This window comes from Hippoglossus hippoglossus, chromosome 17, assembly GCF_009819705.1.
Source record: "Hippoglossus hippoglossus isolate fHipHip1 chromosome 17, fHipHip1.pri, whole genome shotgun sequence".
NCBI classification, from domain to species: Eukaryota; Metazoa; Chordata; class Actinopteri; order Pleuronectiformes; family Pleuronectidae; genus Hippoglossus; species Hippoglossus hippoglossus.
The window spans coordinates 3,407,795-3,435,563 of NC_047167.1; the positions used below are offsets into that span (position 1 = coordinate 3,407,795).

At 39.0% G+C, this 27,769-nt stretch overlaps 2 protein-coding genes and 1 long non-coding RNA gene across 4 annotated transcripts in view; 2 read left to right on the forward strand and 1 right to left on the reverse strand.

Annotated features, from left to right (window-relative positions):
• Positions 1-27,489, reverse strand: part of LOC117778272 — a 29,267-nt gene extending 1,778 nt beyond the window's left edge. Inside the window, exons 1-3 of one of the 2 annotated variants that reach the window (XR_004616764.1) lie at positions 27,286-27,489; positions 18,003-18,145; positions 797-955 (exon numbers count right to left, since the gene is read on the reverse strand). This is a non-coding gene — a long non-coding RNA (uncharacterized LOC117778272). Of the gene's footprint in view, positions 1-796; positions 956-18,002; positions 18,146-25,750; positions 25,885-27,285 lie in introns of those variants that run through there. The other variant, XR_004616765.1, reaches the window with a different exon arrangement.
• LOC117778269 (myosin-6) lies at positions 3,806-6,276 on the forward strand. Its single transcript, XM_034613728.1, is given in 12 exon segments — positions 3,806-4,000; positions 4,085-4,228; positions 4,293-4,452; positions 4,539-4,566; positions 4,650-4,758; positions 4,909-5,119; positions 5,179-5,277; positions 5,388-5,489; positions 5,574-5,714; positions 5,830-5,948; positions 6,029-6,175; positions 6,220-6,276. Coding segments are annotated over 12 exon segments (1,512 nt in total).
• Positions 13,613-25,708, forward strand: LOC117778268 (myosin-7-like). Its single transcript, XM_034613727.1, has 37 exons — positions 13,613-13,813; positions 13,899-14,042; positions 14,209-14,365; positions 14,452-14,479; positions 14,563-14,671; positions 14,767-14,859; positions 14,962-15,025; positions 15,400-15,498; positions 15,593-15,696; positions 15,794-15,932; positions 16,341-16,459; positions 16,553-16,702; positions 16,801-16,971; positions 17,118-17,427; positions 17,653-17,720; positions 17,961-18,166; positions 18,282-18,405; positions 18,843-18,979; positions 19,392-19,647; positions 19,751-19,993; positions 20,082-20,258; positions 20,337-20,482; positions 20,563-20,653; positions 20,781-21,170; positions 21,580-21,706; positions 21,780-21,898; positions 21,982-22,178; positions 22,261-22,444; positions 22,518-22,683; positions 22,761-22,885; positions 22,986-23,294; positions 23,393-23,596; positions 23,682-23,978; positions 24,181-24,285; positions 24,375-24,470; positions 25,029-25,163; positions 25,595-25,708. Exons 1-37 carry the CDS (start codon positions 13,613-13,615, stop codon positions 25,613-25,615), a joined length of 5,811 nt encoding a protein of 1,936 aa, XP_034469618.1. The 3' UTR covers positions 25,616-25,708.
• Positions 27,490-27,769: the final 280 nt, after the last annotated feature.

The following is a 27,769-nucleotide window of genomic DNA, read 5'->3' on the forward strand; positions in this document are numbered from 1 at the left end:
GTAAGGAAAAACTACTAAAAAACACCTTTTAACAGGGTAAAAAGAAGGTAGAAACCTCAACCTTATCAACTCTGTAGCTGTCAAAGAGGAACAGTTAAATCTTGTGTGAAATGTAAATCTATAAAGAGCTGTGGAAACCAAGAATGTGATGTCTATCTGTGGGTAAATTTACCTTTTTTGCTACTAAACATTCACTCAGCATTTTAGATTTCACTAAGCAACTAACTATAGGAAACACATTTCTCCTCCTCCTCTGTTACATCACATTTTAGTAGTAATAGTATTGCATTAAACATCCGGTTGAAATATGGGGGAGGTTTTGATTCACTAACATTGTGTTGGATTGAATTCTTGGACAATTATTGAATATTATTGTTTATCAAATTTTTGAATTCTCATGTTACCTTGTTACAAATCTCTGCTGTCCAATTGAGTGATTCAGAGCAAGTGTAGTTAAAATAAACATTATTAGTTACATTATTAAAAACAGAGTTAGTTTTCATTAATGCACGTGTCATTTGATGCTATTTTTCATTTATCAATATCGTAAAAACTAAAATAATAATATTAATATTGCTATTGTGATTTAAACCATATTGTCCTGCGTTATTGACATTCAGTTAAACAGTTTGCTCGGGTTAACGTGCAAGTATCATTAACTGTGAAATACACTAAATTAAATCAACTGAGACAAAATGCAATATCCACAAACAAAAAGCAGAAACAATAAACTGAATTCACAACATCTAAAATCTGAAATTTAAAACTCTTGAAACGAAATCGGTGACGAGCTTACCTCACAGCTTTGCAGCAGCAGCACAAAGACGGACGGATTCACAACGTCTTGCACCGTCAGAAGGAGCAAAGTGAAGGGTGGATCTGAGCTCCACTCTGTCTAACACCCAAACACTGACATTGATCTCACACACCACTGTCCTTCAAAGGTTTAAGGCATCTGTAGAGACATTATAAGATTATAAATAAATGGCATACTGTATTTCTTCATCATCCACTTTCTAATACTAACAAAACTATCAAAGCCATAGCATTGTTTATCTTTGAGATCATCACTTCAATATTGTTATCTTTGCGTTAGGCTGCTCTGTGTCAATGGCTGAACATTCAGGCCCCTGATGTTTTGGAAATGCTTTAAGATGAAATAGCCGACACCACCAACAATATAACATATAATATCAAGGTGACAACATTTGTCCTTTCCACTCAAGAGCTTAGCTGTCAAATACCGGCCTCGCCTTATGGAGTGTGGCTGTGCGTCAGTGTGTGAGGAGGAGATGAAAGCCAGGAAGGCCACACAGCACATATGAAGATTTCCACAGGGGTTTAGACAGCTGAGAATGAGAATGAGTCCAACAACGTCAAAGCAAATTCTGAGTAAGGTCAACTGGAACATTGCTCAGCACCAGAGTTCCTTTACATTTTACAAAAGAAAATGTAAAAAAAACCTGATTGTTATAATTATGTAAATCGACCCCGAGGTTCAGTCAATGTTTCTATGCATCATGGACTCAAACCACTAGGAGGCAAAAGAAGGAAAATATATTTTGAAAAGGGAATACAACTTTAATAATGCTGAAACTTAAAAATAAGGGCATGTTTCTATGTATACTGCACCTGTTACCCTAATTTCATCACAATATCACATTGTTCAGCCAGAACAGCGCCCTCAAACACTGCCTGCCCTTCTACATCAGAGAAGAAAAATCCAGACAAGAATTTCACAGGGTTATCTTTGTCCTCGAGGCCAAAGGAAAGGGACTAATGCCACAAGGGCAGCATGAGACAAAGGGGACAGACCTAGAGAGAACAGTGGTGAGTGATAATTCAAAGTCCTTGAACTCAGCTCTCACTTGACAACAGCTGTGACACTTTATGACCCCCCTGACCACCACTTGACATAAGTAGCCTTCAGTGAACTTTATCTTTTTCTTCAGCAGTTCTCAAAATATTGTTTGAAAGTGAAATAGAGTCATTGAGTTATTCGTCTTTCTTGTCTGTCAGCCTTTTGTTTGGGATTTCACATGGATAATCAACTGGGTCTGTTACTGTGGGAGGAAACATCATCACTCTTTGACATCACATTTAAAGGTACAGTGTGTAGAATTTAGTGACATCTAGTGGTGAAGTTGCATGTTGCAGCCTCTCCTTAACCTCCTCTTCGAAACATGAAAGAGAAACCTGTGGTAGCCTTCAGTATTCATATAAACTCAAAACGTGTTTAGTTTGTCCAGTCTGGGCTACTGTAAAAAACATGGTGGCCTCCGTAAAGATGACCTGATCCAGATGTAAATATAAAGTATTTAGATATAAAGGACCCATTCTAGGATAAAGAAAAATACAGTTCATACAATTTAGATGAAACACACTAGTGAAAACATCACTAGGATTATTTTGTATTCAACTTCTGCCCTTTCACCTAAATCTAACATACTGAACCTTTAAATGGAACAACTTCACGACCTGCTGTCTGTTTTATGATTTCAACATTTTTGACTATCAAAGTTTTAACCTGCCAGGTAACTAAGCACAGCTCTGATCATCTTATCTAAATCACAATATAGAGTGTGGGCATATTGGTTCATGTTATTTCCATCAGTTCATTGCTCTCATCATTAAGAACCAAAAAAACCTTGATTTTATACCACAGGGCAGTGGTTTTAAAGTTGCATTATTTAAGTTTAAGATTTAAATGGCCTTTAAAAGAAAGAGAGACTCTAATGTGTGAAATACCAAATCAAATTTCATTTTAAGAATTAGAAACCTATATAAAGCCCTTAGCTCATAAAAATATACATACAATGATGTGTTATTATTTATATGAGTAAAATTGGAGACATTTGATATCAGCCTGTCCCTGATCCCCACCTCGTGCCCTCCCCTTGCTTTGCAGCATGTGTTGTCCTCTCTGTGTTTATCACAAGGTGAGAGCAACAAATAGCAACAGTGCATCCTGCCCAATTTGGAGAAAGCTTTTCTAATGTTTTCTCCAAGATTTCATCCCATATTTGGTGGATAAACAACCCTTAGTAACAGAGGAAGGGCAGCTGTCAGCAGCTGATCACTACTCTTGATTAGAGGTTGAGTCAAAGGTAAGCAAACATTAATATTGATGTGTGGGATCAAACTGTGGCACTTTTAACCTATTTATAGGATTTAAAAACATGTCTTTTGTTATTTGTTTATGCTGAAAGGTTTTAGTGATATCATGTTCTTTGTTGGTGGAAATAGATGGTGATTTGATGGTAGCAGTAATGGAATGATGTGTTGAATAGTGAGACCCACAGTGATACTGGTCTGCTTTACACTCCAACCCACTCAAGGTAAATGCCACTTTGAAATATCTTTAATCATGATTATGGCCCCGCAATTTCAGTCCAGACTGACATTTGTGCAACTTTCAGAATTCAATTGGGGACATGTGATTAAGATGTCGAGGTAATTTGCACAATAATTTTTGAATAAACTCTCTCATAACATTATTTTGTTCAAGCATTTCTTTGATCTGTGTCTCAGTTAACTTAACAACCTCAATATAGTACATGAATAATGAACCACCACACATATAATTTCATTTTACTTTATTTTAATTTAGGAAAGACCATTATGTCAGATAACACATTCTGACACAACAAAAAAATACTGCCTACCTTCTCATTATATGATACAGTATGTGGCATACTAATGGACAATGCAACGCAATAAAGGTTCTGTTGTTCACATTCTGAGTCCATGCTTTATGTGATTGGTATCATATCTTGATATGTGCAACTGTTTGTCAGGTTAAAAAATGGGAGACGCTGCCATGAAAGAGTTTGGGGTTGCTGCCACTTACCTGAGAAAGTTACATAAGGACCGGCTGGAGGCCCAGACTCGTCCATTCGACATGAGGAAGGAGTGCTTCGTTCCTGACCCTGAGGTTGAGTACGTCAAAGCGTCCATCATCAGTCGCAATGGTGACAAAGTTAAACTAAATTTGGAAAAGGTAGATAAAATGTTGGTTTAGAAGAATGCAACCGGTTCAAGGCTTTGATCACTTTGACCGAACATTTCTCATTTTCTGCTACAGACTGTGACTGTGAAGGAGTGTGATGTTCACCCTCAGAACCCACCAAAGTTCGATAAGATTGAAGACATAGCGATGTTCACCTTCCTCCATGAGCCCGCTGTGCTGTTCAACCTCAAAGAGCGTCAAGCAGCATGGGTGATCTACGTAAGAGACTAAATGTCAACTTCATTTTTAAAGCATCCGTTAATAAGCAGTATAAATATGTAAGACGTTGCATTAACTTCTGATTATCTGCCACCCTTCTCTTTCTATGATATACCTACTCTACAACAAAGAAGTGGTTGCTGCCTACAGAGGAAAGAAGAGGAGTGAAGCTCCTCCTCATATCTTCTCCATCTCTGACAATGCCTACCAGTACATGCTGGCAGGTACATTATCCATCAGCGACTTTGAATATTCAGTTCTGACATTGTGGCACTTTACCTGATATTTTGATCATTTATTTTGCTGACAGACAGAGACAACCAGTCAATCCTTATCACGTAAGTCTCAGCCAACAAACAACTCCTCAATAAATAAGGTTGATCATTCTTGGTTTAAAATGTTCTATTTCTCCTCTCATTAGTGGAGAATCTGGTGCTGGAAAGACTGTAAACACCAAACGTGTCATTCAGTACTTTGCGAGCATCGCAGCTGCGCCAGGTGGGAAGAAAGATGCAGCTGCTGAGAAGAAGGTCTGTATTAAGAAATATATCGATGAGTACTTCAGTTTCAGTTGTAAAGCACAATACATCATTTAGAAATAATATATCCGAGTCCGAGACAGATTCTGTAATTTTACATACTTAGCGATGAATCTGAACTTGCATCTTTGACAAATTCAGGGTACCCTGGAGGACCAAATCATCCAGGCTAATCCAGCTCTGGAGGCCTTTGTTAACGCCAAGACCACCAGGAATGACAACTCCTCTAGATTTCTGAGTTTCTGTGTGATTGCAAAAATGTATCTGCAAAGTGACTGAATCAACGGACTCTTCTTTATCAGAATTCATTTCAACAATCGAGGAAAGCTGGCCTCTGCTGATATTGAAACTTGTGAGTAAACTCGCTTTCAAAACCAAGTCAACTTTTCAACGATTGATTTCTCCAAACAGAGCTTCTGGAAAAGTCTTGTTTAACCTACCAGTTCAAAGCTGAGAGGGACTACCACATTTTTTATCAGGTCTTGTCCCAGAAAAAAACTGAACTTCTGGGTAAATGTCTCAGATAAAGTCTTTAAATCTAAATTGCTACTGACACTAAAATTATTAATGTGTCTAAATTCATCCAGATATTTTATGACATGTTTATATCTGGTCCTTAGACATGTTGCTCATCAGCAACAACACCTATGACTACGCCTTCATTTCCCAAGGAGAGAAAACAGTAACCTCCATTAATGATTCCGAAGAACTGATGGCCACCGAGTCTTTGCATCCATGAAATCTAAATTTATAAATCAACATTTACAAAGCCAGAAATGCAATTTTAATCTTGCATTATCTTATTCAGGAAGCATTTGATATACTGGTATTCACTCAAGAAGAAAAGAACAGCATGTACAAGCTGACCGGAGCCATAATGCATCATGGTAACATGAAGTTTAAGCAGAAGCAGCGAGACGAGCAGGCCGACGTTAATGGCACTGAGGGTAAGAGACGTGAGAAAAAGTGTACAAAAAAACTCAGGGATAAGAGAATGATGAGGGTGGACCATGACAGGCAAGGTGATGACTTTGATGAATCAATACCACAATCTTTCCATAGATGCTGACAAAGTTGCTTATCTGATGGGTCCGAACTCTGCCGACCTCATCAAAGGTCTTTGCCACCCCAGAGTCAAAGTAGGAAATGAGTGGGTGACCGAGGGAAAAAACGTCGCCCAGGTGAGAGAAGATAGATTTTTAGTTCAATTCTAAAAGTCCAGAAAGGTTCAAAGCAGTGTTTTTATGCATTTTCTTTTTAGGTGTATTATGCTGTTGGGGCATTGTCTAAGGCAGTGTATGAGAAGATGTTTCTGTGGATGGTAATAAAAATGAACCACTCGCTGGACACCAAGCAGCCTCGTCAGTACTTCATTGGTGTGCTGGACATTGCTGGATTTGAAATTTTTTAAACGAGCTTGAAAACAATACACACTGTGGATCCATTTCATTACAGTTCAACATGTCTGAGCAGCTGTGCATCAACTTCACAGATAAAAAACTGCAATAGTTTCTCAACCTGTGCTGGAGCAGGAAGAGTACAAAAAATTGAATGGACTTTCACTGATTTTGGTATGGAACTGCAGGTCTGTATTGACCTCATTGCGAAGGTGAGACAGGCTATTAGATGTACAGACACCAATCAAAATGAAAAGAAATATTATCTGTTTTTTTCATTCCACTTATATTTTGTTTCCTCCTTCTCCTATTTTGATTAGGCAGCCAGTAATACATTTCAGTCAGACAACTCACGTTCAAATGTTTATTGCAACAGTAGAACAGGTTTAGTGTTTGGCGTCCAGGCTCCAACTTAATCACTCCCCCTATCTATGATTACATAGATATGATGGGAGTGATGAGCAAATACTTATAACCCCCCCCCCCTGTCGGAGCCTACAGGTTGATGCTGGGGCGGTGGAGGGGCTGAAGCAACTGGCAGCAATACTGACGCAGCAGCGGGTCGAGCAAAGGGGATGATGGGAAATTTTCTCCACTTAAATAGGCCGCCTAATAAGGTGGGTGTGTATTATAGATGGTTGTGGAGAGTGAGGTATGTCGCCTGGTGTATGTCACATGATTATAGCAGCGCAGCTCCAGTTGGCTGCCTGAACTAGCTCGCAGGCGTCGCTCCACATAGTGACAAAGATATTTTTGATATTTCACATCACATAAAATAATACAGAAATTGTCTTTTATCTACACTACAAAAGTTCCGTATTTTTATACCAAGTGCTATTCCTGAGGGACAGCTCATCGATAACAAGAAAGCTTATAGAAGCCTTTTGGCTCCTTGGATATAGACCATAAACAGTACAAACCGGGGCGCACCAAGGTCAGAATTGGGGACATATATTTTGAAATATAGATGCAAATGTTTGTTTTCTTGCCTCAGTATGCTAAAGGACTGTGTTTGTGGTTTTCTGCTGCAATTCTCTAAAGGCAGACACATGTAGGCCATACTTAGTTCTAATACTTTCATTCAAAGTCCAACTGTCAATGTGATTCAACCATCATGCATTTTGTGAGTGGTACCACTGATCTTATTTGTTTGTAAATATCAGGTGTTCTTCCAAGCTGGGCTACTTGGTCTGCTGAAGGAGATGACCGTTTAGCTCTAATCATCACCAGCATCCAAACAAGATCCCGAGGTGTTCTGGCAAGAATTGTATTCCAGAAGATTGTAGTTTGAGGAAGACTCACTATTGACAATCACTAATTCTGAAGTAGCTCCAGAGCATTAACACGGTCCAAGTAAGGCAGGTTCAGAAAGGGCACTGCCAGGCTTTCAACTAAACTGACCATTGAAACTAAGCACTCTCTGGTAACTTAAACATACATGTTGTTTATGTTCTGTAGGAGGAACAGGCCAACAGCAATCTTACAAAGTTCAGCAAGATTCAACATGAGCTTGATGAAGCTGAAGAGAGAGCAGACATCACTGGATCTCAGGTCAACAAGCTGCGTGCTAAGAGCCATACTTTTGATATTTTCTTTCTTTTGTTTCAGAAAGGACTTGAGGACGAGTGAAGTTCCTTCTAAAATGATCATTTCTGAGGGCACTTGTTTTGTGTAATGGTGTCTCCCTAAGCATGTTTTTGTTGTTTCTCGAGTGAAGTAGTTCATATTCATACAGTGCAAAACTTGACTTACTACTTAAATTAAAGAAAAAAAAATATTCCCATTTGGATTCAACTGATAAATACACTAAATATAACAACAATGATAATAATGAACAAATAATAATTGAATTAAACTCAAAATAAAAAGAATAAATGTTTTTTCATTCCAAGTGTATTTTGAATGAAATAAGACCCAATCATTCATGACTGAATTCTTATTACTGTCAATTAATAAAAAGAAGGTGAATTAATGTGTGTGTATTGTCTGATTGTTAAAATAAAAAGTTGAAAAGAAATGTATACGAAATAAAATGTCTAACCAACTGAAGACAGTGTAGTACGCTTTCTACACAGTGATATTGTTGCGACAAACTACATGAACATGAGTGATTAAATTTGTTATCATAAGTCAAGTGAGTCTTTTAAGTATTTCCACCTCACGTTGGATCAACAGAGGGCACTGACGCAGCCTATTTCCGTTTGGTAACACACTGACAACACCTATTATGCTTACGTTACGTTTTTAACGCTTTTTTGGGAAATAAAGTGCAACGATTTTTTTATTAAACATAATCCCAAATAAACACAAATGCAGAACTTGATAAGATAAGTACGGTTTGGGCGTGATTGAAAATGAAAAGACATTGAAAGAGAATTTAGAAGCCACCTAACAAATCATGTATAGGACTAATGTCTAGTCAATAGTGCGGTACAATCCATTTAGATTCAACAATTCTTTGTCATAATTGATTTTTGGGGATTATTGGAGGGAGATTGGGGAAGCCAGAATTTGCAATAATAATGCATGCAGAAAAGTTGTGACCTATGATGATACCTATAACATAATAAAACAAGAACCTCACTAATAATAAATCTTGCATCCCCTGTTGTGTTATTGTCATGTATGGTAGCAGTAACTGAAATGTAGCCTTCTGCCCATTTAAAAAGTTGTTGTATTTCAACATAAATATGGGCTTCATTGGGCATTCGCTTCCATTTTACATAAATGTCCAAATTCTAAAAATCAATACAACTAATGTTAAAGCCATTAACCTTCATATCAGTTGTGGAGGTCACATTTCTGTAACAAGCAGTAACATGCAAAGCCAGATGAGGGAGGGCCATTTGGAAAACAGAATTAAGACAGATGTCTGCAGCAGATAATCTGGACTCTGTATTTTGGAGTGCAGTCCTGTGAGAGAGACCTAATGAATTCAAGCAACATAATTTCATCAGTCAAAACAGGATATTGATATTATCATATATAATGGCTAAAATAAATATCCGAACCTTTCGAAATCAAAGTTTTCCCAAAGATTAGAGGTGTTGTTAAAAAAATAGACAGTAGCTTTAAATGTTCAACAGTACCTTTCTATTATTTTGCCATATCCTGATCATTGCCTCATCAGAAGACAAGAGATATGAGTCCACAAAGAGGTCCATAGTCTGAATGAGTGGAGAGAAGACAAAGCAAGAGACCACTCAACTCCTGTAAGCCTCTGCCAAAATTCAACATCCCCTTAGAAGTGACCTTTCACAAGAACAAGGGAACAAATACTAACAATAGCTTTGATGGCTCCAGTTTCAAACTTAAGTGAGGCAAGGTGCCTCACACTTTCCCTTGTGCATTCATGTGTTTGTAACAGTCCAAGACACAAAGACTGTAGACAGCTGAGAATGAGACCTTTAATGGACGGCCAAGTGCTCTGCTAGATCCTGGAATAGACTGAGGTATAAGAAAAGAAGATGAGAATTCTAGTATGGATGCAAGCAGGAACAAGGCCTTGTGGGATGAGATGTGATCGAAAGCAGAAGACAGTTGGGGTCAAGGTCATATAAATGGCACAACACAGTTTATGGGATGCAATTTGCGGCAGAATGTTCCAAGTTTGCTTAAATTCTCTGTCAGACCAAGAGAATCATATTACATCTTTCAGAAAGCTACTGGATGCCATTATCCTTGGTAGCCAATTCATTGTCATTCACGGTATGATAGTGGAGTTATGTGCAGTTATTGACGTATTGAGTTATTGGCTTATTCTGGTATATAGTATCCAACATTGCACAGTATATACAATACAGCAGTTGTTTCTTATGGGCTTATCACCTGTCGCTGCTGGTCAATGAAAAAATAAAAACCGGTCCTGACCATCCACGTCACAAGCTGTCCCCTAGGGCTCCTTTGTACCAGCAAGCCCCAAAGGCACCCAGCAGGAATTTCACAAGTTATCTTTGTCCTCAAGGATAAAGAGAAGAAAACAATGCCATGTCAACAGGAGCCGGCCAAGGGCACTTGCATCAGCTATCTTTTATGTAGAAGTCTATAGCACAGGTCACAACGATATGAGTTTGTTTCAGTGCACAACATGACACATGTAACTATGTGTCATGTTTTTACTTTTCTAAAATTATATATATATTATTAATGATGGTGTTAGTTTTTGTAGTTCTCAGGACTCAGGATTGCAAACAACGGACAATTGCAGGCAGTAAGTAGGAATAAAATTGGGAACACTGACAGGAAACAAAAACAGGACTGAATGAAACCCTATGCCTTTCCTGTTAGCCTGGTACATGTGACATCCCAAGCAAACCTTGATTGCAAAACCACTCTTTTTACACATTTATTAAAGGAGCAATAGACAACTTTACCCGCCTAGTGTTTTTGAGTGGTATTAGTATTGGTGCTGCTGTTGCAAAGACAGCTTTCCATTTTCAAAAAATTCAGAGAATTGACTATGGACTTTACCCGCAATTTGCCTTTCACACACACACAGCGGGAGGATCTCTGCGCACATGCGTTCACAACAGCAACAAATCCTCCGCATTAATCAGGCGAGAGGTGGAGCAGCCGGGTGCAGCAGGCAGAAGCAGGAAGAAACGTATAAACTGCAGTGATCGTTTTCTTTAAAACACACACACACACTGGTATTGGCTTTTATTACAACAAACATTCCAGACATCTGTGTCTTTTATGTATATGACACCACTTTTTCACTGGGAGATATCTGTTTTTGTTATTTTCAGCTTATTGTCTCTTTCAATGATGATAATGTTGCAATATTATATTATCATATTTACAAATGATCTAACCTTTGAAGACTTTCTCCAATACACAGCAAATGTTAGCGTATAAATACAACATATGGTACCTCAGTTACAAAAAACAATTCAACTCATAATTTAAGTCTAATTAATTGAATCCTAAAATATACATGTATATGCTGTAATTAATACTTTATAAATCAAAGCTTATAAGTTATTCAGATGTTCATTGGAATAAATGGCCTCAGGGTTCTGTTATTACTAATCAGTGATACCCATTAATGGCTGCCTTTCTGTGCTATGTTTTAGGTTCACCCAATATCTTTCAACTCTACACCCACTATGGCATTATATGCACTATTAGCCATTTATACATTATGGAAATACCTGAGCCAAAATGTTGGCTACTCTCTACAAAGGATTGCTCCCCTTCCACATCCAACCACCCGTGTCTGTGCAGTGAGTGAGCTTCGGAGATTGCAGCCACATTAGCTTCTTATAACGGTTTATCTATTTGAACTGTCTTAATACCAGTCAAATGAATGAATGCTTGACTTTAGATCAGAGAGAATTGTTGAACTAAATTATTATTTAGGTGGAAAAGTTTTTTCCCGGTTCCAGCAGGTCACCGACAAGTGTGGAGTTCTTTATGTCAAGTATCTGTATGAACTTTAGCAAGACTGTATTGACTGTGAACATCCTGTATCTATAAAGACAAGGAAACTATGCCATGTGACCAGTGTTAGACGAAGGGTGTAGACCGTACTGTTGCCAGTGATGAGTGATAACAAAAGAGATCTCACAGCTGTGACCTTGGCCCTGTCTTGCCTTTCAGACAGCAGCTGCAGCTCTTTATTCTCCCTCTTGAAATGCATTTCACATCCTATCACTTGTCAGATGATTGTTGAAATTTAGAGGTTGGGCTGTTTGATGCCCCATTAATCCACCGTGTGGTAGCCGACTTTAATTAGTTAGAATATAAAGGTACAGTCTATGATAAACCTGCACAGATTAAGAATCACTATAGTGGACCAGGGGGATTTCTACCCCATTTATTGTATGCCGTTCAAGGTGTTATTGTTTGTTTTATGTCATACAATAAACAAACTTACAAACTTGTTTACTTGATTAAAATTCCAGAATTAAGTTAATTTCATTGTAGTTAAATTCATTAATTTAATCTTTATCATTAAGTTCATTGTAATTCCAAAATTACTTTTATGTAACTTAGGCAGAAGATAATTACTTGATTGACCATAGCCTCCCTGCTCCCTCGCTTCCTGCCTCCCCCTTTTTTTGTCATTGTCCAGTCTGGCCTTGTTCACAAGGTTAGAGCAACAAATAGCATCACTGGGCTCTTCCCAATTTGGAGAATGCTTTTTGTGAAAGACAACCTGGATGCCATTTCTCTGATATTCATCCCCATATTTGGTTCACTTACAACCTTTATTAATGGAGAGGAGAGCCGGTGTCAGCCACTGGATCCATCATTTCACTTGATACAGGTTGACGGTTAAAGGTAAGGGGAAAACCCACTTAAGTGAGGAACTGCTGTTTGGTGTGAGTGACCATTTTGTTTAGTGTTTGTTTAGGTGCTGGTCTTGGTTAAGTTATTCTCAACTATATTTAGATAGTATGTGCTGCCAATTGAGTTGGGGGAGGGGGTAATAATACAATAATGTATATACTTGATTCATCTTTATTAAATAATGACATAATAAGACATTTGTGTTTTTTGTGTTCTGTCTATGTTATACAAATAGCACAGTTCCTAAATTCCTGGAGTGAAACACCTCGGGTAAGAGTCACGGCTACATTCATGTCACAGTGGGGTATTTTTTTAATGATGTAATACAACAATAATTAATCCAATTATTTTTTAATCATCATGCTTTTCTGTTGCAAACATGCACGTGTCCGCAGATGAATCCCTTATTCTGACATTGTGTTTGCCATTACAGTGTGACATAACAAAAGACCTGGGATATTCTGTTTCAACTCCGGTCAATAATAGACCCTCATCTATTTCAGTCTACATTAACATGCTCACAGGAATATGACTTTAGGTATTATTTGTATTGTGATAAAGACAGTGTGTTTGTATGTTTACATGATTCCATTATGTCTGTATCTTCTAAATTGGTGTCTTGAATGTTGAGATTTTCTTGGGTCTTTTATGAATTATCATTGGGTCATACATAGACGTATTATTTTTTATGTTGTGTTTTATATCGTTTATATGTATCTTGGATCCTGATCTTGGTGGCAGTTGAGCGTGGAATATTTTCAACAAGACTGCTTGATATACAACATGCCTACTCACACACTATCATCACTGACAATAACTCCTCAATTCATTTACCTTCCATTATACTACAAATTATTTGTCATAATCAATGTTGTAAATTTGACTGATGTTCTCGGTCACACGTGGCATCTATTGCACTTCTGTCCATCCTGGGAGAGGGATCCCTCACATGTGGCTCTCTCTGAGGTTTCTATGTTTTTCCCCTGTTAAAATTTTTTTTTTTATAGTATTTTTTCCTTTCTCTTGTTGAGGGTTACGGGCACAGGATGTCAGACCTTGTTAAATCCCTATGAGACAAATTGTAATTTGTGAGTATGGGCTATACAATTAAAATTTGATTGATTGATTGATTGATATTCTCAATAGGTTGAAAAATGGGTGATGCTGTCATGGCAGAATTTGGGATTGCTGCTTCTTATCTGAGAAAGTCGGATAAGGAGCGGCTGGAGGCCCAGACTCGAATATTTGACATGAAGAAGGAGTGCTTCGTTCCTGACGCTGAGGTTGAGTACGTCAAGGCTTCCGTCACCAGTCGTGACGGTGACAAAGTCACTGCTAATACTGAATTTGGAAAGGTAGTTTCATCGTATCAGTTCAGTTCAAATACATACTAATACAAGTCTGGATTTTGGTTTTAAAGTGAGTAATCTCTTTCTGCAGACTGTCACTGTGAAGGAGTGCGATGTTCACCCTCAGAACCCGCCGAAGTTCGATAAAATTGAAGACATGGCGATGTTCACCTTCCTCCATGAGCCCGCTGTGCTGTTCAACCTCAAAGAGCGTTACGCAGCATGGATGATCTATGTGAGTTGGAAGCTTTAAAAACAACATTTAATGGGTATAGAGTGTATCCCTTACCTAGTGTATACAACTACAGTCTTATATCATTTACTGATTCTCTCTCTCTCTCTCTCTCTCTCTCTCTCTCTCTCTCTCTCTCTCTCTCTCTCTCTCTCTTTTATTCTCATAGACCTACTCTGGGCTGTTCTGTGTGACTGTCAACCCCTACAAGGCGCTGCCAGTCTACAACAAACAAGTGGTTGCTGCCTACAGAGGAAAGAAGAGGGCTGAAGCTCCTCCTCATATCTTCTCCATCTCTGACAATGCCTACCAGTACATGCTGGCAGGTACATTATCCATCAGCGACTTTGAATATTCATTTCTGACATTGTGGCACTTTACCTGATATTTTGATCATTTCTTTTGCTGACAGACAGAGACAACCAGTCAATCCTTATCACGTAAGTCTCAGCCAACAAACAACTCCTCAATAAATAAGGTTGATCATTCTTGGTTCAAAACTTTCTATTTCTCCTCTCATTAGTGGAGAATCTGGTGCTGGAAAGACTGTAAACACCAAACGTGTCATTCAGTACTTTGCGAGCATCGCAGCTGCGCCATGTGGGAAGAAAGATGCAGCTGCTGAAAAGAAGGTTTGTACTACATCACTATATCTTAATAGTAAACTACAAAAATATGGATCAGTTGGCAGTAAACCTTAAGTCTTGCCCTTATTGAACAAATTCAGGGTACCCTGGAGGATCAAATCATCCAGGCTAATCCAGCTCTGGAGGCCTTTGGTAATGCCAAGACCATCAGGAACGACAACTCCTCTAGATTTGTGAGTTTCTGTGTGACTGCAGTGAATTAAGTGTATTATCATGAATTGAACATGTTATTTTTTTAAATTCTAAATATAAACGTGCACTACTTTTCCTCTTAGGGTAAATTCATCAGAATTCATTTTGACAACCGAGGAAAGCTTGCCTCTGCCGACATTGAGACTTGTGAGTAAAATTAAATCTGTCCATACATCCATTCTTTAAACCTTTTGTCCTTACAACGGTAATGCGGCGCTGAAGCCAATCCCAGCATGTGAGAGGCCGGATACACTTTTGACAGTATTCCAGTCTATCACAGGGCTAACATGTGTTACACATTGTAAGAAAAAGCAATGTACACTCTGATTCAAAGGAGATTTCAGCCTATAACATGGTAACGACACAGCCAATGTTATGCCCATGTAAAACTAAATGATGATCTAAAAATGAACAACCTCCAGTCAACTTGTTGCCTCTCTAAGCTGAATATGGGCATGTTCCAGAGAATTTGTGTACAACCCTATAAACCTAACATAACATAATATATTCTATACTTACAGACCTTTTGGAAAAGTCTCGTGTGACCTACCAGCTCAAAGCTGAGAGGGACTACCATATTTTCTACCAGATCTTGTCACAGAAAAAACCCGAACTTCTGGGTAAGTGTTCCACACAAATGTGATATATGGTTGCTACTGCATCACACATTGTAGTGTAAATAAATATGTATTATCTTGTCAAACATCTTTTTAGACATGTTGCTCATCACCAACAACCCCTATGACTACGCCTTCATCTCCCAAGGAGAGACAACAGTAGCATCTATCAGTGATTCTGAAGAGCTGATGGCCACTGATGTGAGCTTTGATTCAACAAATAATGATTTGTCAAACAACAATTTTTAACAATAACAATAAGGGGATACCAGAATGACTTTTAAAAAATTTCAATTAGGAAGCCTTTGATGTGCTGGGCTTCACTCAAGAAGAGAAGAACAGTATTTACAAGCTGACTGGTGCCATTATGCATCATGGCAACATGAAGTTTAAGCAAAAGCAGCGAGAGGAGCAGGCTGAGGCTGATGGAACTGAGGGTAAGAGGCTCTTTCATGGTGTTATACATAGATGTGTTTGAAATCAACAACGATTATTATTATTATTATCATACTTTTAATCAAGCTTAAATTGTAAAAGTATTGCATTGAAAGCAAGTTGAATTAACCAGTGGTGTTTATTTCTGCTGTATGAAATATGTTTTTTTTGGCAGAAAGCAAATTTATCGAACTTGTATGTTCAGGATACATGTATGCAGAATACATTAATAAACAACAAATCCTCATTATTTCCATAGAAAACTTGATTCAGTCACAATTACATTAGCTAAAAAGTGTATTTTCTGTTGGTTGTAATGTCTAGGAGACAGGATTGCACAGAACACATGTACAATGTCTGGTTTAAGAGGTAGAGCTGTATGACATGATTACCTTTCTTCACTTTCTCAGTTGCTGACAAAGTCGCATATCTTATGGGCCTTAATTCTGCCGACCTAATCAAAGGTCTCTGCCACCCAAGGGTTAAAGTAGGAAACGAGTGGGTCACCAAGGGACAAAATGTCGCCCAGGTAAAGAGTAGAAGGGGACCTTTTGATGATAGTTTCATTCATGTATTAATTATAAGTATAATTTTAAAGAAATCCCTAATTTATTTTCCCAAGGTGAGCTATTCTGTTAGTGCGCTGGCCAAGTCAGTGTATGAAAAGATGTTTCTGTGGATGGTGGTGAGGATCAACCAATCCCTGGACACGAAACAGCCCCGCCAGTATTTTATTGGTGTGTTGGACATCGCTGGATTTGAAATCTTTGATGTGAGTTTGAAATGGAAGCCAACGCTGATCAACTCTACCAACAGTTTTGTTTAATGTTCTCTCACCTGAGGTAATGCTAACTATGAATGTCATTACAGTACAACACGTTTGAGCAGATATGCATCAACTTCACCAATGAAAAACTGCAACAGTTTTTCAACCACCACATGTTTGTGCTGGAGCAGGAAGAGTACAAGAAAGAGGGCATTGAATGGACTTTCATTGATTTTGGTATGGATTTGCAGGCCTGTATTGACCTCATTGAAAAGGTGCGATTTTTATTTTATTTGGGAATTAAAATGTATTTACATGATGAAATCACATAACCCATGAAAATGTATGTGTGTTTTAAACTAAACTTTACTGATACTGCTTGTCAAAATTGTCTTAACTTTCTTTATCATATTCTCCTCAGCCCATGGGTATCATGTCCATCCTTGAAGAGGAGTGCATGTTCCCTAAAGCTTCTGATGCCACCTTCAAAGCTAAGCTCTATGACAACCATCTGGGGAAATCTGCCAACTTCCAGAAGCCCAGAGTTATCAAAGGGAAACCAGAGGCTCATTTTGCCCTGATGCACTACGCTGGAACTGTTGATTACAACATCAATAACTGGCTGGTGAAGAACAAGGATCCCCTGAATGAGACTGTTGTCACTCTTTTCCAGAAGTCTAACCTTAAACTTTTATCCATCCTTTTTGTTGGGTATGCAGGAGCTGATTCAGGTATGTTGAAACACGCAGAGGCCCGGGTTCAATTCCGAACCCGAGGCCATTTATGCATGTCCTCCCCAACTCTCTCTCTGTCCCCCTTTCACAGCTTACACTCTGTCCTATCAAAAATAAAGGCTATAAAAAATACATTAAAAAATAAATAAATCATAATATGGATTCAATAACTATCAACGTTTCTGATGACTGGATTTAACAGATTGATTTTATTTACTGTAGTTCAGGAGAAAGGCAAAGGTAGCAAGAAGAAAGGTTCATCCTTCCAGACCGTATCGGCTTTGCACAGGGTAAATTATTTCTCTTTCATTCAAATCTTCAAACAATTCTTACTGCTCTGATCTTGACACAGCGTGGTTATGCACACATTGTACTGTATGAAGGAGCGAGACTATTGTTAAACAGCTGAGAAAAAAGAGATGTCTACAATTACACAGTTTTAGACTATCCCTAACCAAGCACTGTGTAAAACATACTTTTGAATGGCTATGACATCTATTAAATTAAATTGTTCCGACAAAATCTTACAGGAGAACCTGAACAAGTTGATGACCAACTTAAGGTCTACTCACCCCCACTTTGTACGCTGCATCATCCCCAATGAGACCAAGACTCCTGGGGCCATGGAGAACCCCCTGGTGATGCACCAGCTGCGCTGTAACGGTGTGCTGGAAGGAATCAGGATCTGCAGAAAGGGTTTCCCCAACAGGATCCTCTATGGAGATTTCAAACAGAGGTTTGGATGTTACCAACAAACCAATAACAATGAAAACAGTCTTGTGAGACTGTTATGGGATCACAATTTCTTTACTGACATCCAAAACATTGTATCAATTCTATTTGTGTCAAAGATACCGTATTTTGAACCCTAATGCCATTCCTGATGGACAGTTCATTGACAACAAGAAGGCTGCTGAGAAACTGTTGGGTTCTCTGGATATTGACCACAGCCAGTACAAACTGGGGCACACTAAGGTCAGTATGTTCATTGCTGATTAAAAGTAAATGCATTTCGCATAACAGATGTAATTGCTAAATATCTATCTAGATAGAGCAATAAATACTGTAGGTAGAAATAATTTCATTTCCACAGGCAATACACATTCCATATAGAAACATACAGGTATCCACACATCAACCAAAACACACATGTGCTCCTGGACTGGATCTGTATGATGGTTTCAGCGATTCACTTTGGCTGCAATGGCACAAGGGAAAAAAAATGTACCAAAACAGACCCTTCTTGATTTTCAAGCCCTGTATCTGTGACTTTTTTATCTACAAATTTGCATACTATGCAGTGTCTCTGGTGGGATAATTATTGTATATCTGTGATGAGTTGGCCAAAGCTGAGTTTACCGTCAGTAATCAGTCCAAAATATTTTCAATTTGAATCTTCCTCTATTAAAAAGGTGTTTTTCAAAGCTGGACTGCTGGGTCTGCTGGAGGAGATGCGCGATGACCGACTAGCACTTATCATCACTGGTATTCAAGCCCGCTCAAGAGGACTTCTAGCAAGAATTGAATTCCAGAAGATTGTTGAACGCAGGTAACTGCTCACAGATTGTCCCGACTTGGTCAGTCAAGTTAAGTCAAATGAAATATATTCATAAAGCCCCAAATCACAAATCATTATCTTGGTGCTTATACAATCTACACAGCATATCACACTCGCTCCTTAGACCAACAATTCGGATATGGTAAAGCTCCACCAAGAACACTAAGCAACCTCACAAAAAGGGAAAACAAATCCCCTGACAAAACACATTACCCTGATATACACATTTTTTCCATCTAACAAACTCAAACCAAGCTGCCATTGCAATAGTCATCAAACAAAGGACAGCACTGTGAGAGGTACTCATTTATTTATGTATAGACTACACTTTGTGCAATCAGGTTAGCACTGGGTTTTCCTTGTTTGGAGGGCATTAAGAGCAATGACAATTTGTTATCCGCAGGGATGCGCTGTATGTGATCCAATGGAACATCCGTGGCTTCATGGCGGTCAAGAATTGGCCCTGGATGAAGATGTATTTCAAAATCAAGCCTCTGTTGAAGTCAGCAGAGTCTGAGAAGGAGATGGCCAACATGAAGGAAGAGTTCACCAAACTGAAAGAGGCCTATGCAAAATCTGAAGCCCGCAAGAAGGAACTTGAGGAAAAAATGGTGTCTCTTCTCCAAGAGAAGAATGACCTGCAGCTCCAAGTTCAATCTGTATGTTTAGAATCATTGAGCATGACAAATTACTTTAAAATAAGACCAAGGGTCATGTAAATCTGATGTATGATGTAAAGCTTTGCTTTTTTAAATATAACAGGAGCAAGATAATCTGTCTGATGCTGAGGAAAGATGTGAAGGGCTGATCAAAAGCAAGATTCAGCTGGAGGCAAAAGCCAAAGAGATGACAGAGAGGCTGGAGGACGAGGAGGAGATGAACGCTGAACTTACAGCAAAGAAGCGGAAGTTAGAGGACGAATGCTCTGAGTTAAAGAAAGACATTGATGACTTAGAGTTAACTCTGGCCAAAGTGGAGAAAGAAAAGCATGCCACTGAGAACAAGGTACCACAAACACTAACAACAATAAAATGACTGTGTCCCAAATACGATCTGTGATGAAGTCCTTGATGAAAATGTCTCCTGGTTATAGGTGAAGAACCTGGTCGAGGAGATGGCAGCTCAGGATGAGATCATTGCCAAGCTGACCAAGGAAAAGAAAGCCTTACAGGAGGCTCATCAGCAAACACTGGATGACCTGCAGAGTGAAGAGGACAAAGTCAACACTCTGACCAAGGCCAAGGCCAAGCTGGAGCAGCAAGTGGATGATGTAAGAATTAAATGATCAGGTGGATTTTATATTAATGATAAAAAACATTAATAAAAAGATATTTATTACAACCTACAGCTCGAAGGATCCCTAGAGCAAGAGAAGAAAGTCCGGATGGATCTTGAGAGAGCAAAGCGTAAGCTTGAAGGAGACCTGAAGTTAGCTCAAGAAAGTCTCATGGACCTGGAAAATGACAAACAGCAACTTGAAGAGAGGCTGAAAAAGTAATATAAGATGTGCAATTTTTAAAACACTTTTCAAACTATTTGTCAGCTAATACATTTCCATTTTTTTTCATCTACAGGAAAGACTTTGAAATCAGCCAGCTCAATGGCAAAGTAGAGGATGAACAGGCAATGAGTGCCCAGCTCCAGAAAAAACTAAAGGAGTTGCAGGTAATATTTTGGACAGGATAAAGAAAGCTGAGTAAACTACTGCATAAATGTGACATTTTGAGACCAAAACTTATATATATATCAAATAAAAATTCGTATATATGGATTTAATTTTATTTTGGACTAGGCCCGTATTGAAGAGTTGGAGGAAGAGCTTGAGGCAGAGCGAGCTGCCCGAGCCAAGGTGGAGAAGCAGAGAGCAGACTTGGCCAGAGAGCTGGAGGAGATCAGTGAGAGGCTGGAGGAGGCCGGTGGAGCAACATCTGTCCAGATTGAGATGAACAAGAAGAGGGAGGCTGAGTTCCTGAAACTGCGCAGAGACCTTGAAGAGGCCACTCTGCATCATGAAGCCACCGCTGCCACACTCAGGAAGAAACAAGCTGACAGTGTTGCTGACCTGGGAGAGCAGATAGACAACCTGCAGAGAGTCAAGCAGAAACTGGAGAAGGAGAAGAGTGAGCTCAGACTGGAGCTGGATGACGTGGTGTCCAATATGGAACATATTGTGAAGACAAAGGTAGAGTACTTTGAAGTGCTGAGCACTGTCACCTCATAGCAAGAAGGTTCTTTGTTTGGGCCTATCTGTGTGGAGTTTGTATGTCCTCCCCATGTCTGCGTGGCTTTTCCAAAGGTACTCTGGTGTTCTCCAACAGTTCATAGACATGCAGATTGGGGTTAGGTTATTAAGAGACTTTAAATTGACATTAGATGTGAATTTGTGCATCGAGTGTTTGTCTTAGTATGTGAGCACTGTGATTTACAGGTGACCTGTCCAGGATGTACTCAGCCTTTCATCCAATGTCAGCATAGATTAGCTCCAGTGCCCCTTGAAAACCTAACAGGATGAGCAGATAATGCATGGATGGATGGTGTCCGTAAAATACAGTTTTCGTTCCTTATGCATTATTTGTCTCCTTTGTTTTTAGAATAATTTGGAGAAAATGTGCAGGTCCCTGGAAGACCAGATGAATGAATATAAAACAAAGTCAGAAGAAGGACAGCGTACCATCAATGACTTCACCATGCAGAAAACAAAGCTTCAAACTGAGAATGGTATTCATTTGATTTGAATCACTGTTTTGGGGGATGGTATGAAGTACTGATTTTCTCCTTGTGTCAAAATTAGATGAATTTGCAAGGCAGCTTGAGGATAAAGATTCTCTGGTGTCTCAGCTCACCAGAGGAAAACAGTCCTACACTCAGCAAGTTGAAGACCTTAAAAGACAATTGGAGGAAGAAGTTAAGGTAGGAAAATATATCTGTGAGACCTCACTGAGTGCAGACTGAGCGTTGGTATATGAGAATAATTAATTCATGTTTTATTTCAGGCCAAGAATGCATTAGCCCATGCAGTGCAGTCCTCTCGTCACGACTGTGACCTGCTCAGGGAGCAGTATGAGGAGGAGCAGGAGGCCAAAGCTGAACTACAGCGCGGCATGTCCAAGGCCAACTCTGAGGTGGCTCAGTGGAGAACTAAGTACGAAACTGATGCCATCCAGAGGACCGAGGAGCTGGAGGAGGCCAAGTGAGTCAAATATATTTCTACTTCCAACATTTCAGCAAAGTTTACAAACAACTAACCCTGAATGAATTCTGTTGTTCTCCAGAAAAAAGCTGGCTCAGCGTCTGCAGGATGCTGAGGAGGCTGTTGAAGCAGTGAATGCTAAATGTTCCTCTCTGGACAAGACCAAGCACAGGCTGCAGAATGAGATTGAAGATCTCATGGTGGATGTGGAGAGGTCTAATGCTGCTGCTGCTGCTCTGGACAAGAAGCAAAGAAACTTTGACAAGGTAGAATTACACAGTCATTTTAATTCCTGATGATGAATTTGAAAATAATGACACATAAACATACATATTTAAGGTCTTGGCAGAATGGAAGCAGAAGTATGAGGAGTGTCAAACTGAGCTGGAGAGCTCTCAGAAGGAAGCAAGGTCTCTGAGCACTGAGCTCTTCAAACTGAAGAACTCCTATGAGGAGACTCTTGATCATTTGGAGACCCTGAAGAGAGAGAACAAGAATCTGCAGGGTAAGATTTAACACCATCTTACACTTCTCTTTGTTCTATTGACTAAACAACTGATAATCTTGTGTTTTGTTTCTCAGAGGAAATATCTGACCTCACTCAACAAATTGGTGAGAGTGGAAAGAGTATTCACGAGCTTGAGAAGATTCGAAAACAGCTGGAACAAGAGAAGTCAGAGATACAAACAGCTCTGGAGGAAGCAGAGGCATGTTGAGCCTTTTTGGTTAAGACCCTAAAAGATCTTTATGTGTCCACAACAAGTAAAATCCACGAAATGAAATGTAACATCTTGTTTGTTTTTTTAGGCCACATTGGAGCATGAGGAGGGTAAGATACTCAGGGCCCAGCTTGAGTTCAATCAGGTGAAAGCTGATATCGAGCGCAAGCTGGCGGAGAAAGATGAAGAGATGGAGCAAGCAAAGAGAAACCAACAGAGAACTGTGGACACTCTTCAGACCTCTCTTGAAGCTGAGTGTCGCAGCAGGAATGAGGCTATGCGTCTGAAGAAGAAGATGGAGGGAGACCTCAATGAGATGGAGATCCAGCTCAGCCAGGCCAACAGGCAGGCAGCTGAGGCCCAGAAGCAACTCAAATCTGTTCATGCACATTTGAAGGTAACTATGTTATTAAGACAAAAAGTACACTGGTGATACATTGGATGATATTGTCACTTGAATTAAATTGCTTTACACTTAAATGTTATGCATTCCAGGATGCTCAGCTCCAGCTTGATGACTCTCTGAGATTCAATGAAGATATGAAAGAAAACATGGCCATGGTTGAGAGACGCAATAACCTGCTTCAGGCTGAAGTGGAAGAGCTGAGAGCTGCTCTGGAGCAAACTGAAAGAGGTCGCAAACTTGCTGAGCAAGAGCTGATGGATGTTAGTGAGAGGGTGCAGCTACTGCACTCACAGGTAAGACAGATACTACACTTGTACTTTTTAAATGTTGCCTTGTATTGCACTGTATAACATATTTGACCTAACTTTATAAAAAAAGAATACCAGCCTGATTAACCAGAAGAAGAAGCTGGAGGCCGATACGTCCCAGCTTCAAACTGAAGTGGAGGAAGCAGTGCAGGAGTCCAGAAATGCAGAGGAAAAGGCCAAGAAGGCCATTACTGATGCAGCCATGATGGCAGAGGAGCTGAAGAAAGAGCAGGACACCAGCTCTCACCTGGAGCGTATGAAGAAGAACATGGAGCAAACCATCAAAGACCTGCAGCACCGTCTGGATGAAGCTGAACAGATCGCCATGAAGGGAGGCAAGAAGCAGTTGCAGAAGCTCGAGGCCAGGGTGAGTGTCAATAATTTCTAAGAAATCTAATTTGATCTTGAGAAAATGAATAATTAATTCACTCATTTGATTTCCTTATTAAAACCAACACTGCATATCTTAGAAGTATAATGTTTCCTCACATTGAAGAAGTTTATGCAAAACTGTATCTAACCCCAACCCTAATGCAGTAACTAAAACTTCATGTCCATTCTTTGATCAGATCAGAGAACTAGAGAATGAACTGGATGCTGAACAAAGAAAGTCAAGCGATTCTGTCAAGGGGATGCGAAAATATGAAAGACGAATCAAAGAGTTGACCTATCAGGTACGTTTCAGTCCATTTACAAAATTGTGGAATACTGACAATACAAATTCTGTCCAAAAATAAATAGTTTTGCTCTTCATTGTTTTCAGACAGAAGAGGATCGTAAGAATCTTGCCCGTCTGCAAGATCTGGTAGACAAACTTCAGCTGAAGGTGAAATCCTACAAGAGAACTTCAGAGGAGGCTGTAAGTAATCTTAGTATCTTGGACGATGTAATTTAAAGTAAATACACCTATCCAAGTCCACTGCATGTGTGTCCATCATCAATACCATGGCTCTTTTGCTCTTCATTACAGTAAATGGTTTGTATTTATAAAGCGCTTTTCTAGTCTTGATGACCAAAACTTTACACTACAGTTTTGCCATTTACCCATTCACACAAACCTTTTTTACATAAGGGGCAATTCAGGGTTCAGCATCTTGCCTAAAGACACTTTGGCATGCAGATAGGGAAGACTGGGATCAAACCGCCGACTTTCTGGTTGGAAGACAACCGCTCTACCCCTCAGCCACAGCCGCCCAGAAGTAAAAACTAGTTTGTAGATCTTGGATATATGGCCAAAACAACATCAAGCCTCCATGGAATTACTCTATAAAATGACTTTTCTTGTCATCTAAATATATATTTATATACAAGTATATTATATATTCAGTGGTCTCAGGTGGTGTCATTACAGAAGCTACATTATTATTACAAAAATACAGTTAGTCACTGACAAGGATGTTGTCTGTCTTTCTTACAGGAGGAACAGGCCAACAGCAATCTAACCAAGTTCCGCAAGATTCAACATGAGCTGGATGAAGCTGAAGAGAGAGCTGACATCGCTGAATCTCAGGTCAACAAGCTGCGTGCTAAGAGCCGCGATGTGGGGTCAAAGGTCTGTTGGATTTGTTTTGCTTTTTTTGTGTTGGTAACCCTAACCCTAATAACGTTGTTGCCATCTGGATGATATATCATGATTAAAATATCCAAAATATATGTAATAATATATCTACACACACACACACACACACACACACACACACACACACACACACACACACACACACACACACACGTATTCATACATACTAAGATACATATTTTTTATTTCTGTGTCATGCCAATGCATTTGTCCCATCCCTTTTTGGGATTACAGGTCACCCCTAATTTACAAACATGTACATCTTAGAAAACACCAGCAAAATGGTGCAGTATATACAAATGTAGAAAATCAACATGCATGCTTGCTTCTCTAATATTTTTTTTTATCTTGTAAGATTTGTTTGATTGTCTAATTTTTTTTTTTTTTTCTGTCTCTTGATTTAGAAAGGCCTTGATGGGGAGTAAAGCTCATGGACTGGATTATTGTATCTGAGGCATCTGGTGTCTCCCTAAGCATGTTGATTGTTCAGTAGAATAAATGTATCTGCATCTCAAACAGTGTCTTTTATTTTTTTAGTAGCTTTACCATAAATCACTTACAGTACAGGTTGGGGTGGCTGTGGCTCAGGAGGTAGAGCAGGTTGTCCTCTAGCCAGAAGGTCGGCAGTTCTATCTCCATTACGCCGTCTGAAGTGTCCTTGGGCAAGATATTGAACCCTGAATTTGCCCCAATTGATTATGAACAATGTGTTATAGAGGAACATAGAGGCACTGTATGAATGTGTGTAAATGGGTGAATGACAACACTACTGTAAAACACTTTGAGTGGTCATCAAGACTAGAAAACACTATATGAATACGGACAGAACATTAAATCAAACGTCAAGTTAGTGTTGACAGTTCAAATACATATACTTAAATTTAGCGTCTAGCTAGCAATTACTATTACGTACATGAAATAAATTACGTACATGAAATAAATGAAGAATGTAAATGCAAATAGTTAATGAACAAAATGTGTGTTTGATTTTGTAGAGCAGACACTTAAGCAAGTATTAAGATTCCCTCTCTTAAAGTTTGGGCCATAGTCTCCAGCAACATAAGTTTCACTAGTGCAGTGCCCATTCTAAACTTGCCTGTTTGCTTGGCCTGTGGTGATGCTTCAGAGTTACTTTCAAAATTATTCCTTGCCATTAGCGAGTCCTTCTCAAACAACCATACAATAGTGCTGGACTTTGTGTGCAGAGCATTTTATAAACAATCTAAGGTGTAGAGTGAAGTTACAAAACTTTGAGTTTATCATACCTGTTATATCTGCAATAAAGATTTATGATCAATATTTTTCAAAAAATTTAACAGAATTTGCTTTATTACTGTTGGCGTGTGTGGCTTTTTATATAAGTTTGAATTATTTACTTATAATAATTATTATTCTTTCATAAATTGCATTTCAGGTATTTAAGAGGTCTGTTAAGCAATTGACACAATCTTAAGACCCAAGTTCACAACTTTTCTAAATAAAAACTCTATGATTCTGCTCAGTATGAAGGATTTTAGCATCAAAACGAACATTGTGGTTTTACTTTGAAGAGAAATTGGCAAACGAGGAGGGATTCTGTGAATGCTGTGGCCATGATGGAGATCTGCACCCATCATGGGTCAGTTCATCTGCGTCGGTGTCTCAGTCCGATGTGATGAAATAAAAAGAACTTTGAGGTATTTCACTGTTTCATGTAATAGTAAAATGTTCATAAAATGCTTACAATTTTAAAATTGATTACAAGAGATATAACTAATATAAAACGCAATATGTAATGATGATATTTGGCTTTTGCAAAGCTTTAAAGTAATTGTTCAGAACAGAACAAAGTTTATATTGGAAAGAAAAGTTTTGATCTACAAAAAGAGCATGTTGGACAGTTGTTGGCTTGCTCACCTTTCATATCTTTCCTCATTATCCTCACTTTTAAAGCATACAGCTCAAGCAACATTATAAATAATATCACTCCAGTTGGACATAGTGCTACTAGATTTCACAAAAAACTATAGATAGTACATATTTTATGTGCATAAATTGCAGATTATATCTTTCAAAATGATTCCACATAATGAACAACATATAAGTCAAACCCTACCTTGTTGTCTTAATGTTGAATCTTAATCAGCTGAAAAACGTTTCAATCTGTAGGAACCTGTGAGATCTGAGAGCAAATGCACCAACCACTAACTACTTCATTGTCTGAGTGGAGGCCAGGAGAAATAGCAAGACAAGAGAAGGACATATGGTGGCAGGGTCCAACCCTTAGCACCTCCTCAAGTAACCATCAGTAAATAACAAGTATTCTAACAATAGCATCCTCATCTAAAAGCAGAGTTGACTCAGATTTCAGACTTAAGAGGGACAAGGCGACTCACATCTTCCCTTGTGTATACATGTGATTGCATAAGTTGGAGGTACAAGGTCTGTGGACAGCTGGGAATGGGACCTCTGACGGTGAGCTGACTGCTCCACTCACGCCTGGAATAGATTACAGCTAAGTGAAGGAGCTCACAAACTTGGTATAAAGGCAAACCCACAGTCAACAGTACATAGGTCCACTGTATGGAGGACAATCAAAA